General features: G+C 43.2%; 1 protein-coding gene across 1 annotated transcript in view; it reads right to left on the reverse strand.

Moving 5' to 3' along the window:
* Window positions 1–15,408, reverse strand: part of LOC122905460 (butyrophilin-like protein 1) — a 38,716-nt gene extending 23,308 nt beyond the window's left edge. Inside the window, 4 exon segments of the mRNA XM_044247058.1 lie at window positions 2,361–2,708; window positions 3,756–3,933; window positions 14,519–14,652; window positions 15,333–15,408. Coding sequence (XP_044102993.1) covers window positions 2,361–2,708; window positions 3,756–3,933; window positions 14,519–14,652; window positions 15,333–15,408 — 736 coding nt within the window.
* Between the last annotated feature and the right edge of the window lie 243 nt (window positions 15,409–15,651).

Raw genomic sequence — 15,651 nt, forward strand, 5'->3', positions numbered from 1 at the left:
AGACATCTTCAGGCTTGTGTAGCCTTTCCAGCTGAAGGGTTCCCAGATCAACCAATAGCCACCTGGACAACACCAGCTGAACAAACCCAGCCGAGGTTCACTGGCAGGACAAAATATATTTAAAGTAAGGAGCTTATTGTCCCTGTTGAAAATAGGGAAAGAGAGCCCCATCCCATCCTTTTCCTGTAGCATTTACTTGAGGTGTTTTGGGTGTTTTTTCTTCTCTTTGAAATGTATATAAGTACTTAAAAAACAACAACAACAACAAGGCCTTTTGCCAGCTCTGTGATCCAAGAATGTGTTTCTCAAGGACCTGGGAGCCCTCACTTTGAACTGCTCACACCAAGGAAGACAGCAGCCCTCTTTTCCCCTTCTCTTCCAGGGTAGGAGCCTAACCTCTGTGGACACCACAATTCACATGTAAAATCACTACCTGTCATCATGATGGGAGAACTGTAAAAATATATATATATATACACTACTGAAACTTTTATTTGTCTGGGAAACTCTTCATCTCTCCTTCTATTCTGAATGATTCCCTTACTGAATTCTTGGCTATATATATAATTTTTTTTTTCCTTTTAGCACATTGAATATATCACACCACTCCATTCTGGCCTGCAGAGTTTCTATTGAAATTTCCACTGAGTATATATGAAAATGTTGAATCACTATATTGTACACCTGAAATGAATATAACACTCTATGTTAACTACAATAGAATTATTTTTTAAAATTATTTTTAAGGGAGGAGAATTTGGTTTTTGCCGGAATAAAGCCAATTAGCTAACTTATATGCTCACCCAATTTCCAAGCAAATATAAGGTACACCATCTAGGACAAATAGTGCTGGCAGGTCCACCTACATGAGGGCTCATAACTGTTGATCCTGAGAACATGTATGGGATGAGTTCTGTCTGCATATGGAAGAGATGAAATTTCTTCTGTCCTTGCATTTCTTGATAGAATTTCTGTGATTCACAGCACATTGTAGTTAATGCTAATTTAATAATAAAAAGAAGCTTTCTTCCTACTGTCTTAGGGACAAGATTTTGAGTTGGAAGATTATAGTTTTAATTATATTTCCCATACAAGACTGAAGATTTATGAGTAAGATATGTTAAGATTAGCCAAACACAGCCCAGATGAACTGAACTCCCTGAATGCCAGATTAAATACATGCATGTTGTTATAAGCCACTGAGATTTCTATGTCTGTGTTATACAGCATTATAGCAGCAATCTGCAGCTTACACATAAAATCAATACTTCTACCACTAAACAATCAATTAAAAAAAAAACAACCCTGTGAGTACCTGAAGTCCCTTCTCTCCATGCCTCCAAATTGTCCTTCTCTCCAAATCTCCTCACTCAGCTGGGTCTACTTTCCAAAACTCTCTGATGCTGGAGTGCTCCCTTCCCACCACACTGCCCCTACATGAATGCAGGAGGCCATCCTCTCCACTCCATTACTACATCCAGGCCTCCAGTCTTGCTCACTATCCATACACCGTCCTTTACAGCTGCCAAAGCAAATCTGCCCTCACACACCTCGCTCCACTGCTCTGTTAAACATTCCCTCAGCCCTGCATCTAAATGGCCTAAGAGCACATGAAGCCTTTGATGGTCTGGTATTACCACCCCCACTACCATGCAAACAAAATTCCTATCCACTTCCTTCCCATTAACACCATCTGCACCCTTCAGGGAGTACACACTCCATTCCAAGGATAATTGGGTTGACTGCTCAGACCCACAATCACCACGCTGTGTATGCCCCACACAGATCCATCAACCAGAAGACCATTTCAGAACACTGTCCGCTTCACTCAAATATCTGCTTAAGTGTGCATTACTCATGGGCTTCTCCTGATAAATCCCGTCTCTGTGAACCTGGACCAGGAACAACTCTATATTCCAAATAGTCACTTCTCACCACCTTCCTATTCACCTCCACACCAATCATGTGGCTTCTCTCTCTGGCCAGACTCACCAGCCACACTCCTCCCTCAGGTGTCTCATGTGCGTTGTTCTTCTGCTTAGAACTCTCACACCTAAAGTATTTATTTGGCTAAATCTCTACTCATCACCATCTAACATTGTCTATAACCTATCTATTTGGCTATTTATTGTCTGTATAATATAAACTCTACAGGGCAGGGAACTTTATTTGTAACCCTGAGATATCCAGATGCAGAGAACAATAGCTATCATGTACCAGGAGTTCTATATATTTAACTGAATAAATGAAGAGTGAAAGACCCATTTTTCCCTCTTTATAAATTGAGGGCTATTAACTTAGACCCTGAGGTGGCTCCAAATTCCAATACTGCAGGTCTCTAAATATCGATCAGCACCCACCTGCCACCATCAGTTCCAAACTGGCCTCTTCATAGAAGATTCCCATTCTGAAGAAGCAGGTATACAGCCCATTGTCGAAAGTCTGGACATTGTGGATGCGCACAGCAGCCTCCCCCTGGGTGAGGAAATCCTTAACCAGTGAGGTTCGCCCTCTGTACTGAGCCAACTGCTCTTCTCTCTGCTCCCGCTGGTTTTGATAGATGAACACTGCTTCTGAAAACTTGGAGCGGAACCACCGCAGCTCCATATTCTCCACATCCCTGGCCGGGGACACATGACATGGCAGCGTGATGTCCGCACCCAGCACTGCCACAATGGGTTCGGAAGGGCCAAGCACCATAAACTGCTCTGTGGACACAGACATAGGAGTGAGAAAGCTGGAGAGATGCAGGACAGGGAAGGAAACACGCTGTCAGGAGGGAGGCCCTGACTGAGGGATTCAGCTGTGACAACTCCTAATGGGACAATTTTATCCTACAACTTTGAAACACACAAATGGTGTCAAAGAGACTCCTCAGAAGCTTGTGCTTCTGACTCCAGGCCCTTCCATGAAGGGCTCTCTAACTTTATAGGTCCAACCTTCCACAGGCATCACAATCACCAGGAAGCCCTCTGAAACACAGACTATTGGGCTCTACCCCAAGGCCTCCTGGTTCAGTACGTCTGGAGTGGGTCCAAGAATGTGCATTTCTAAGGAGGTGGTAAGAAACTTATACTGATGTTCCAAGGACCACACTCTGAGAACCACAGCTCTAAACTGCCTCCTCTAAGGACAAGACTGAAAACTCACCAAAGAGCACTACTGTGGCCGGGTGGTAACATCCTATTCATTGCATCACACCTGGAACTTCCCTACACCCACACCTAAAGTTATTGTTTTTGCCCGTGTCTTTTTCTTCTACTGAATTATATGTGGGCTAGAAACTAGACCTCACAGTTACTTCCATTGAAACGTGCCTTCATTCACTGCTCACAGGATACAAATCATGACCTGTGCTCAAAGAAGATTCATCCCATTGCCCCCAGCCCCTAGCAGGCCTTGGTCTTCTGAGACCTGGTAGATATGTCACAGGAGGACACTTCTGCAGGACAAACCCCACCTGACAACCAAACACTGACTTCTCGGCTCCTCGGCTACTCAAATTTGGCTGAGTCACTATCTGTCTCACCTGGGGGATGACAATTACTATTCTCGGTGTGACATGCTCCCTCCAGTCAATGTCTGTGAACCTATAAACCTGTAAGCAAAACCATGTCCCTTCTCTACCAAAACCCTTCAATGATTCTGCAGTTGCCCAAGTGATCCCGAGCCCATTAAGGAAGACCCTCCCTGCTCTCTGATCCCCAACTCCTGCTTCTTTCCCCATCATTCACTCTTCTCTGGCCAACACTCACCTCCTCTGGTCTTTGAACACACAGGTACACCAACAGCTTTTTCTGGCTGCTCCTCACTCTGGAGAATCTCTTCCCATAGAATCCAGACAGGTTCCTCCCACCTCCTCCATGTCTTTGTTGCCATCTAACAGCATACAGTGACCACCTTATGGGGCACTGCTGCCAGCCACTTGCCATCCTGTAGCCCTGACTATCCCAGCTGCTCTATGTCTTTGTCCCATGCTTTCCACTTCTCTAACAGGCATAGACTGTATGCAATTGTGGTATTTCAAACTCGCTGTTCCTGCCAGAATGTAAGCTTTGTAAAGGTAGAGACTGTCTGCTTTGTGCACAGAGTAGCACCTAACATGTACACAGTACACTATAAATATTTGTGAAATACGAGTAACAGTAAATCCAGGAAACAAAAAGCCAATAAAATCAGGAAACAAAAAATAAAGAGAATTATTTTCATACTTTTCATAGTGAAATTCACATTTTTTACTTTATAAGACAGAAACTCATTAGAGAACTGTTATACTTCCCTGCCAGTATTTTGCAGTTTGGGTATTCTTCTATGTGTTTAATGTCTTTTTTTTTTTAATTTTTAAAAAAATTTTATTTATTTATTTTTGTTTGTTTTTATTTCATTTCAGCATAACAGTATTCATTGTTTTTGTACCACACCCAGTGCTCCATGCAATACATGCTCTCCCCAATACATACCACCTGGTTCTCCCTACCTCCCACCCCCAAGCCCCTGAAAAAACATCAACTTATTTTTCAGGGTCTATAGTCTCTCATGGTTCACCTCCCCTTCCAATTTCCCTCAACTCCCTCTCCTGTCCATCTCCCCATGTCCTCCATGTTATTTGTTATGCTCCACAAGTAAGTGAAACCATATGATAATTGACTCTTTCTGCTTGACTTATTTCACTCAGCATAATCTCTTCCAGCCCATTCATGTTGCTACAAATGTTGGGTATTCATCTTTTCTGATAGAGGCATAAATACTCCATAATGTATATGGACCACATCGTCCTTACCCATTCGTCCATTGAAGGACATCTTGGTTCTTTCCACAGTTTGGCGACCATGGCCATTGCTGCTATAAACATTGGGGTACAGATAGCCCTTCTTTTCACTACATCTGTATCTTTGGGGTAAATACCAGTAGTGCAATTGGAGGGTCATAGGGAAGCTCTATTTTTAATTCCTTGAGGAATCTCCACACTGTTCTCCAAAGTGGCTGCACCAACTTGCATTTCCACCAACAGTGTCAGAGGGTTCCCCTTTCACCACATCCTCTCCAACACATGTTGTTTCCTGTCTTGCTAATTTTGGCCATTCTAACTGGTGTAAGGTGATATCTCAATGTGGTTTTAATTTGAATCTCTCTGATGGCTAGTGATGATGAACATTTTTTCATGTGTCTGATAGCCATTTGTATGTCTTCATTGGAGAAGTGTCTGTTCATATCTTCTGCCCATTTTTTGATGGAGAAGTGTCTGTTCATATCTTCTGCCCATTTTTTGATTTTCTGTTTTGTGTGTGTTGAGTTTGAGGAGTTCTTTATAGATCCTGGACACCAGCCGTTTGTCTGTATTGTCATTTGCAAATATCTTCTCCCATTCCATGGGTTGCCTCTTTGTTTTCTTGACTGTTTCCTTTGCTGTACAGAAGCTTTTGATCTTGATGAAGTCCCAAAAGTTCATTTTCACTTTTGTTTCCTTTGCCTTTGAAGACATATCTTGAAAGAAGTTGCTGTGACTGATATCGAAGAGGTTACTGCCTATGTTCTCCTCTAGGATTCTGATGGATTCCTGTCTCACATTGAGATCTTTTATCCATTTTGAGTTGATCTTTGTGTATGATGTAAGAGAATGGTCGAGCATAATTCTTCTACGTATAGCTACCCAGTTTTCCCAGCACCATTTATTGAAGAGACTATCATTTTTTCTGCTTTGTTGAATATTAATTGACCATAGAGTTGAGGGTCCATATCTGGGCTCTCTACTCTGTTCCACTGGTCTATGTGTCTGTTTTTATGCCAGTACCATGCTGTCTTGGTCATCACAGCTTTGCAGTAAGCTTGAAATCAGGAACATGATGCCGCCAGTTTTATTTTTTGTTTTTCAACATTTCCTTAGCGATTCAGGGTCTCTTCTGATTCCATACAAATTTTAGGATTATTTGCTCCAGCTCTTTGAAGAATGCTGGTGGAATTTTGATCAGAATGGCATTAAAAGTATAGATTGCTCTAGGCAGTATAGACATCTTAACAATGTTTATTCTTCCGATCCGAGAGCATGGAATGGTCTTCCATCTTTTTGTGTCTTCTTCAATTTCTTTCATGAGTGTTCTGTAGTTTTTTGAGTACAGATCCTTTACCTCTTTGGTAAGCTTTATTCCCAGGTATCTTATGGTTCTTGGTGCTATAGTAAATGGAATCAATTCTCTAATTTCCCTTTCTGTATCTTCATTGGTAGTGTATAAGAAAGCCACTGATTTCTGTACATTGACTTTGTATCCTGCCACGTTACTGAATTGCTGTTTGAGTTCTAGGAGTTTGTGGGTGGAGTCTTTTGGGTTTTCCATATAAAGAATCATGTCATCTGCGAAGAGAGAGAGTTTGACTTCTTCATTGCCAATTTGGATACCTTTTATTTCTCTTTGTTGTCTGATTGCTGTTGCTAGGACTTCTAACACTATGTGGAACAAGAGTGGTGAGAGTGGGCATCCTTGTCGTGTTCCTGATCTCAACGGGAAGGACACAAGCTTTTTCCAAGTTGAGGCTGATATTTGCTGTAGGTCTTTCATAAATAGATTTGATGAAGTTCAGGAATGTTTCCTTTATCCCTATACTTTGAAGCATTTTAATCAGGAATGGATGCTGGATTTTGTCAAATGTTTTGTCTACATCGATTGAGAGGACCATGTGGTTCTTCTCTCTTCTCTTATTGATTTCTTCTATCACATTGATTGATTTGCGAATGTTGAACCATCCTTGTAGCCCAGGGATGAATCCAACCTGGTCATGGTGGATAATATTTTTAATGTGCGGTTGGATCCTATTTGCTAGGATCTTGTTGAGAACCTTAGCTTCCATATTCATCAGTGATATTGGTCTGAAATTCTCCTTTTTGGTAGGGTCTTTGCCTGGTTTGGGTATCAGGGTAACGCTGGCTTCATAGAAAGAGTCAGGAAGTTTTCCTTCTGCTTCAATTTTTTGAAACAGCTTCAGGAAAATAGGTGTTATTTCTTCTTTGAAAGTTTGGTAGAATTCCCCAGGGAATCCATCAGGTCCTGGGCTCTTGTTCTTTGGGAGGTTTTTGATCACTGCTTCTATCTCGTTACTAGATATCAGTCTATTCAGGTTGTCAGTTTCTTCCTGGTTCAATTTTGGGAGTTTATAGTTTTCCAGGAATGCATCCATTTCATCTAGGTTGCTTAGCTTATTGGCATAAAACTGTTGATAATGACTTCTGATGATTGTTTCTACTTCCTTAGTGTTAGTTGTGAATCTCCCTTATCATTCATAATTTTACGAATTTGGGTTTTCTCTCTTTTCTTTTGGATTAGTGTGGCCAATGGTTTATCAATCTTATTGATTCTTTCAAAACACCAGCTTCTAGTTCCATTGATACCTTCTACTGTATCTCTGGTTTCTACCTCATTAATCTCATCTCTAATCTTGATTATTTCCCTTACTATGTGTGTAGTTTGGTTGATTTGTTGTTGATTCTCCAGTTCTTTAAGATGTAGAGACAGCTGCTGTGTTCTGGATTTTTCCATTTTTTTGAGGGAGGTTGGATGGCGATGTATTTCCCCCTTAGGACCACCTATGCTGTATCCCATAGGTTTTGGACCAAAGTGTCTTCATTATCATTGGTTTGCATGAATTGTTTCAGTTCTTCTTTGATCTCCTGGTTGATCCAAGCATTCTTAAGCAAGGTGGTCTTTAGCTTCCAGGTGTTCGAGTTCTTTCCAAACTTTTCCTTGTGATTTAGCTCCAGTTTCAAAGCAGTGTGATCTGAGAATATGCAGGGAATAATGTCAGTCTTTTGGTATCGGTTAAGTCCTGATTTGTGACCCAGTATGTGGTCTATTCTGGAGAAGGTTCCGTGTGCACTTGAGAAGAATGAGTATTTTGTTGTTTTAGGGTGGAATATTCTGTATATATCTATGAGGTCCATCTGGTCCAATGTGTCATTCAATGCTCTTGTTTCTTTATTGATTTTCTGCTTCAATGATCTATTACTCAGAGAGACATGTTAAGATCTCCTACTATTAATGTATTCATATCAATATGACTCTTTATCTCAACAGTTTTTTTTTTTTTATGTAATTGGCTGCTCCCATATTGGGGGCATAGATATTTACAGTTGTTAGATCATCTTGATGGATAGTCCCTTTAAGAATGATGTAGTGTCCTTCTGTATCTCTGACTACAGTCTTTAGTTTAAAACCTAATTTGTCTGATATGAGAATCACTACCCCAGCCTTCTTTTGAGGCCCATTGGCATGAAAGATGCTTCTCCATCCCTTCACTTTCAGTCTGAGTGTATCTTTAAGTTCAAAATGGGTCTCTTGTAGACAACATATGGATGGGTCCTGTCGTTTTATCCAGTCTGCAACCTGGTGTCTTTTTATGGGTGCATTTAGGCCATTCACATTGAGAGTGATTATTGATAGATACATTTTAGAGACTTTAATTTAGATTGGAACTCATTGAGAGCATTGTGAACCTCATCCCTGATTCCTTTCAGTTCTGTCCTAACATTGTGAACATCATCCCTCTTGGCTTTCAGTTCTGCCCTAATCAATTCCATTTGGTAGTCCATGGCTTACTCCAACCTAGCTATTGCCTGGATAATTGTTAGCCTGAATTCTCTTTCTGAAATATTGTCTATGTTGATAGCCATTAGCTCTGTTGCAGAAGGCCCATCATCTGTATTTTTCTTCTGTTGGGCATTCCTCCTCCTAGTCATTTTGGTGAGAGATAACTGAACAGATGCAGCTGTAAGTATTGACCATGGTGCTGTCAAGGTGAACCCTGGAATGCTTCTGAGCAATCAGGAGTCCCAACCCAAATGATGGAAAAAAGAAATGAAAAAGAAGGAAAAGAGAGAGGTAGAGAGAGATTGGGAAAAAAGGGAAGATAAAAGAGAAGGCTCAGTCCAAATGGGCCCAAGGTAAGATTTATGAAGTATACAAACAAAAACAGAGAAAGAAAAAGACTGATAAAAGTATATGCCAAGAGAAAAAAAAAAAAAAAATATATATATATATATATATATAAAAGCAAAAAAAGGAAGAACCTCGTGAAAAAGAACCCCAAGTATAAGGTTTATATACTATCAGGACAAACACAATTATACAGAAACACTGGTGGAAGAAAAAGATGGGAGAATAGATAAAAAATTCTCAGTGTGTGCAAAGAAGGTTATTGTGATTCTTCCTGGATGTATCCTGATATCTTTGTTAAAGGACTCAACATTCCTATGATAAAGGGGAATTAAAAACTACCTACAGGGATAACATTCATTGGGGAAAGGGGATTATCTTGAAGTTTAACTCTATATGAATATAAGAAAAGAAAATTTTTTTTAAAAAATGGACTAGACTCAACTAAACTAAAATTTAAAAAAAAAATTTTTTTTTAAAGAAAAGCTAAAGAAAAACATGGGTGTATGTACCAAAAAGTTCAGGTTAACAATTTGTTAAGATGTCTATACTGCCTAGAGCAATCTATACTTTTAATGCCATTCCGATCAAGATTCCACCGGCATTCTTCAAAGAGCTGGAGCAAATAATCCATAAATTTGTATGGAATCAGAAAAGACCATGAATCGCTAAGGAAATGTTGAAAAATAAATAAATAAATAAAACGGAGGGGCATCATGTTACCTGATTTCAAGCTTTACTACAAAGTTGTGATCACCAAGACAGCATGGTACTGGCATAAAAACAGACACATAGACCAGTGGAACAGAGTAGAGAGCCCAGATATGGACCCTCAACTCTATGGTCAATTAATCTTCAACAAAACAGGAAATGATACAGTGGAAAACAGACAGTCTCTTCAATAAATGGTGCTGGGAAAACTGGGCAGCTATATATAGAAGAATGACCATTCTCTTACACTTTACACAAAGATAAACTCGAAATGGATAAAAGACCTCAACGTGAGACAGGAATCCATCAGAATCCTAGAGGAGAACATAGGCAGTAACCTCTTTGATATCAGCCACAGCAACTTCTTTCAAGATATGTCTTCAAAGGCAAAGGAAACAAAAGCAAAAATGAACTTTTGGGACTTCATCGAGATCAGAAGCTTCTTTACAGCAAAGGAAACAATCAAGTAAAGGAAGAGGCAACCCATGGAATGGGAGAAGATATTTGCAAATGACAGTACAGACAAACGGCTGATGTCCAGGATCTATAAAGAACTCCTCAAACTCAACACACACAAAACAGACAATCATATCAAAAAATGGGCAGAAGATATGAACAGACACTTCTCCAATAAAGACATACAAATGGCTATCAGACACATGAAAAAATGTTCATCATCACTAGCCATCAGGGAGATTCAAATTAAAACTACATTGAGATATCACCTTACACCAGTTAGAATGGCCAGAATTAGCAAGACAAGAAACAACATGTATTGGAGAGGATGTGGTGAAAGGGGAACCCTCTGACACTGTTGATGGAAATGCAAGTTGGTGCAGCCACTTTGGAGAACAGTGTGGAGATTCCTCAAGAAATTAAAAATAGAGCTTCTCTATCACCCTGCAATTGCACTACTGGGTGTTTACCCCAAAGATACAGATGTCGTGAAAAGAAGGGCCATCTGTACCCCAATGTTTATAGCAGCAATGGCCATGGTCGCCAAACTGTGGAAAGAACCAAGATGTCCTTCAACGAACGAATGCATAAGGAAGATGTGGTCCACATACACTATGGAGTATTACACCTCCATCAGAAAGGATGAATACCCAACTTTTGTAGCAACATGGATGGGACTGGAAGAGATTATGCTGAGTGAAATAAGTCAAGCAGAAAGAGTCAATTATCATATGGTTTCACTTATTTGTGGAGCATAACAAATAGCATGGAGGACAAGGGGAGATGAGAGGAAAAGGGAGTTGAGGGAAATTGGAAGGGGAGGTGAACCATGAGAGACTATGGACTCTGAAAAACGACCTGAGGGTTTTGATGGGGCAGGGGGTGGGAGATTGGAGGAACCAGGTGGTGAGTATTAGGGAGGCACGGATTGCATGGAGCACTGGGTGTGGTGAAAAAAACAATGAACACTGTTATGCTGAAAAGAAATAAAAAAAAATTTTTTTAAAGAAAGAAAGAAAAAGAAAAAAGAAGGAAAAAAAGTTCAGGTTATATGGTTATTATGGAATTTGATGTACTGGACATCTCACTGTTACAGTAAATAGGTTAAAAAATTATAAAACAAATAAACCAGAAGAGTGGAAACAAGTTAAAAATAAAAGTTGTTTTATGAAATAGTGGTAGTTGTCATCCTCTTGTCATCCTTTTTTTTTTTTTTCTTTCCTGGCTGGTTTTCTGGGGGGAGGGGCCCGCCAAATCCGTTTTCAGTCACTGATGTTGCCTGAATTAAGTCTTCCCGCCCCCCTCAAGTGGGTGGGCTCTGAGGAAATCGGTTTTTCAGGCTTTTGTTCTCTGGGGGTTTTTTATGTTTGTTCATTTGTTCTCTCACCTTGATAGCTCTTGATGGTTTTTGGAGGTTTAGAGGAAAGCAAACTGCACCGGGACCTCCCTCTCGGAGAGAAGCCTCAGTCTGTTCTCCTCTGGGTCTCCAGAGCACCTCACATTTCCCCTGGGCTGCTGGCAGAGCAGGTTCTGAGTCCTGGTCCCTGGAGATGCAGGGTCTCCTGCTTGTACCCAAAACCACAGCAGTGATGGCTGTCTGGGCAGCTCCAGACCGCCAGAGAGGTTCCAAGCAGCAATCGCACACTGAGATTTTCCTGCTGGCCCAGGCTGGGAGTGTCTGGTCTTTCCAGGTCTGAGAGCGCTGGGCTTGAGCACACCTCTCTCAGGGGAGTGTGTGGGGCACACACCTCTCAGGCTCTGATAGCAACGCGCCGCATTTTCCCATCTGGCAAGCCTCCCAGCCCCTCAGGGAGCCAGACCCCACCTGTTCCTCCATGTGCTGGCAGCTCAGGGACCAAGACCTGATTTAGCGCCAGGGGTGGCTGTCCTTGGTCCCGGGGCTTAAGCCCCTGTCCCTAACTGCTCCGATTTCCACAATTTCCCTCCACAGTCCTTTGCTCTTTTTGAGTGCTTTTAACCAGACTCCAAGTTAATGCTGGTCCCCAGATGCAGGGCATTCTTCTATTGGGGTAGTACTTTCCAATCAATCACCTCTGATGGCTCCGTCCTCCTTTTGTTTATCTTTTGATATCAATCCGACCTTCCCACTTTGCTTTACCTTCCCACTGGCATATTCTGCCCCAGTAGAGATCCAGACGTGTACAATTCTGATCTCAGGCTGATTTCATGGGTGATTGGAGTTCTTTGGTAGGTAATCAGCTCACTTTAGGGTACAGGTTGAAACAGCACCTCCTCCTACTTCCCCGCCATCTTGTCTCCCCCCTCTATGTGTTTAATTTCCAATAGCATTTGGGGATCTCCAGAATCTATCTAGAGCCAGGGACTCCACCAATAACCATGTGTCCTGATGGAGACACCAGCAGAGCTCCAGGGGCTCTCACCCACCCCGGGGAGACACAGGGAGGGGGAGAGGATACACTCACCTGCAGAGCCCCCAGTAGGCAGTTGGAAGAGGAGAAGCAGGGAGGGGAGATGGGCGAGCAAAGAGCCCCTGCAGCAATCCTCCATTTCCTCAGAGCTGGGGAGACACAGGGCAGAAGGCAAGTCAACACCTCCAGAGAGGAAGCAGGGCTATCCCACAGCTCTAGGCCTCAGAGCAGACAGCAGGGCTCAGGGCTGGCAACTGTCCCCAGCAGGAGCACAGCCTTTCCTACTGCTCAGTATGCTAATGAGGTGGGGGCCCCACAACCTTGGTGCCAGGAAAGCCCGCCCAGCCCTTTGGAAACTTTCCCAGCCTGCTCCGCCCACAGTACCAGACCTTTCCCACCTCAGCACAGAGGCCTCCTTCATGTCTGCATGAGTCACAGGACACAGGACACCACAGACGTCCAGGGACACAAGTTGTAGACTCAGGGCTCTCCACATGAAGGGCACACCAGCTCTGTTGTGCTGTTCTTCTGCTGCCCCCTAATTATGATCACTAATTATGACCATGAGAAGCATGACAGACTGCGTCCTCCTCAAGGACACTGTGGCTCCCACCACATGCACGTTGTTCTGGGGTCCTTTGATAGGTGAATTCACCCTGATTTCTGCTCCTGCCTCCTGCAGCCCTTTTCTGCTCAGGATCAAGGACATGGACTTGCTCATAGGTGAAGCCAGACAATTCCCCAAAAATGGTTAATCCTCATCTTCTCTATCTTTGAGGAGTTTCTGCCTCAGGATAAAGGATCCCAGCAAAGCAGTGGGAAGCACAGGATAAAATGAGGCCTGGTCAGAAAGAAGGGGTTCAAACCATTGACTCTGAGGCTCCAATGTTCCTGGGAAAGACAGAGTCTGGGGCTGACTGCTAAGATCTCCTCCATACTAAGCCACCTGTTGTGAGAATCATCTGAGGCAAATTTCTTGACCTGCTCTGCCCCAGGTCCTATCTGCAATATGGAGAGAGTAATAAGATCTCATCCCACGGTGTAAGAAATATCCTATGAATTTATATATGGAGAGTCAGTGCAATTAGAACAGTGCCTGTTCCTAGGAACACTACACAAACGTCTTTAAGTAAATGAATAAAGTTCAGCCCCCACTGTAGTTGTCCTGGGTCATCTCAGAGCCTCATTATTATTCACACCAACCCTCTATCCCCACCAGGATCTCAGCGTCCTCCTCCTAAGCATCTGTTCCCCACTTACCTCTTCTTGTCCAGCAGGTGTCTTCAGAACCCACTCACCTGCTTGAAAACCTGGGGCTTCTGGAGTGTCTCTAACTCAGTACTGTGAGACCTCAGCCAGCTCCAAATCTGCTCTCAGAGACTGCACATGTGGTTCACTGCTCAAGCCCCAAACCCTGCTTCCAGATCCAACATAGGTGCCACAGGCTCCTCTTGTCTGAGAGGCAGGTGGTTCCCAGGAAAGCGGAGAAGCACAGCCTGGCACAGGTTGCAGAGGTCTCAGCTGAAACAGGGACCTGGGGCACTCAGCACTCCTGGACAGAAGAATCCTGCCCTGACTCCTTCCACCCTTGGAAAGTGAAAACTTACAAAATGCAACCCTAGCAGTGCAACTGCCCCTCAGAACAATGTATTACTTAAAATATAACCCCCAGGAAATTTCACTAGTTACCAAGCACATTTAGATACAGCCTTAAGAAAAACAGATACTGCAACAGGCCTCTGGGGGAGAGGTCGATATATGGCCTTGAAGCTGAGCAGCTGGGGATGCCTGGCCCGCTCAGGGCAGAACGCTGCCTGCTTCATTTTTCCGTTATCGCCCCTTTCCCCCCAGAGAGCACCTGTGGCTACTTGGATACGTCCTTTGAATGTGCCTGTTCAGTAGTAAACTTTATACAACTTGTACAGACATATTCTGCCCTCCTTCTTGTTTATCTACAAGACATATGACTAATGTTTGACCTTCATTGACTCTTCTGTTGGTTACTGTTTCTATCTAATGAAAGCGAGACTATGGAGTTACTCGGGTAGCAGTCTTTCGACTGTTGTCCCCTGCTCCCAATCTCTTGCAGCTGAAGTGTTTGTGCTTAATTCTTCTCCCGTTCTCCAACTGGAAGCGGCATAGCAGACTCTGCCCTGCCCACTGGACGGCGCACCCTAGTTATCAGGAAGGAAACAGCATGATAAGAGCCACAAAAACAGGGCAGGTACAGATACACACACCCACTCTGCAGGGGGACACAGAGACACAGACTCTGTAGTCTTCTGTTGAACAACTTCCAATCTCCAGGTTCACTAGCTTCTAGACCAGAAGTAAGGAGTGTGTGTGGCACAGCCAAGATTAAAAAAGCCCTATACTTGGGGCTACTTGTACTTTCTGTTCACTACCAAAACTATTCTCTTGGTTGGTGAATCCTGTCAGCTGGTGAATGCTATGTGGCAGGAACCTTTGTAAAGCCCCCAGTGCAGCTACTTTGCTTTTCTTCACCAGTAGATAACCCAGGTGCTCCTCACAGTGTGGCAAAGGAGGGGTTAAGCCTGAGCATCACAGAATCTTCCAGGACCAACTCCAGGACACTGGCCCTGCCCCAGCTGAATGTACAGCACCCTGTGGCTTCTTAATACTGTACTATCACACAAGTCCTGGCAGGACCATTCAGCCTCTCACTGCCAGGCCATAGTATGCAGGAGGAAAGGTGGATTCCGTGGTCTCTGAAGGAACAACATGAAGCACTAGGGTTTCCATTCCAGCCCCTCCCTTCCTTCAGTTTCCCATCTCATAAAGGACACCTGGGGTCACCCAGTTATGCCTACCAGAAACTGGAGTGTCATTCTACCACACATGCCACTTTCCCACCCAGTCTGCTGCCAGTGCACCAGAAAGTTCAAGACTTTTCTCTGATCCATATCCATGGCTACCTTCTAGCTCCACACCCATCTCACTTCCCCCTCACCCAGACACGGTGTCCCTGCTTCCCCATGGGTGTCCCCTTCCCACCTCCAGCCTTGCCCTCTCAAGTTCATTTTCCATCCAATGTTATAATCTCTCAAATCATCTTATATCATCTCTGCTTCACTCCTTCCAGGGATCCCCCTGCTAAACCCCTTGTCTGTGGCTCCTGGGTTCTAACTTACTCTCTGACCTCATTCCACTGC

The sequence above is a fragment of the Neovison vison genome, chromosome 1 (assembly GCF_020171115.1).
Source record: "Neovison vison isolate M4711 chromosome 1, ASM_NN_V1, whole genome shotgun sequence".
Taxonomy (NCBI): Eukaryota; Metazoa; Chordata; class Mammalia; order Carnivora; family Mustelidae; genus Neogale; species Neogale vison.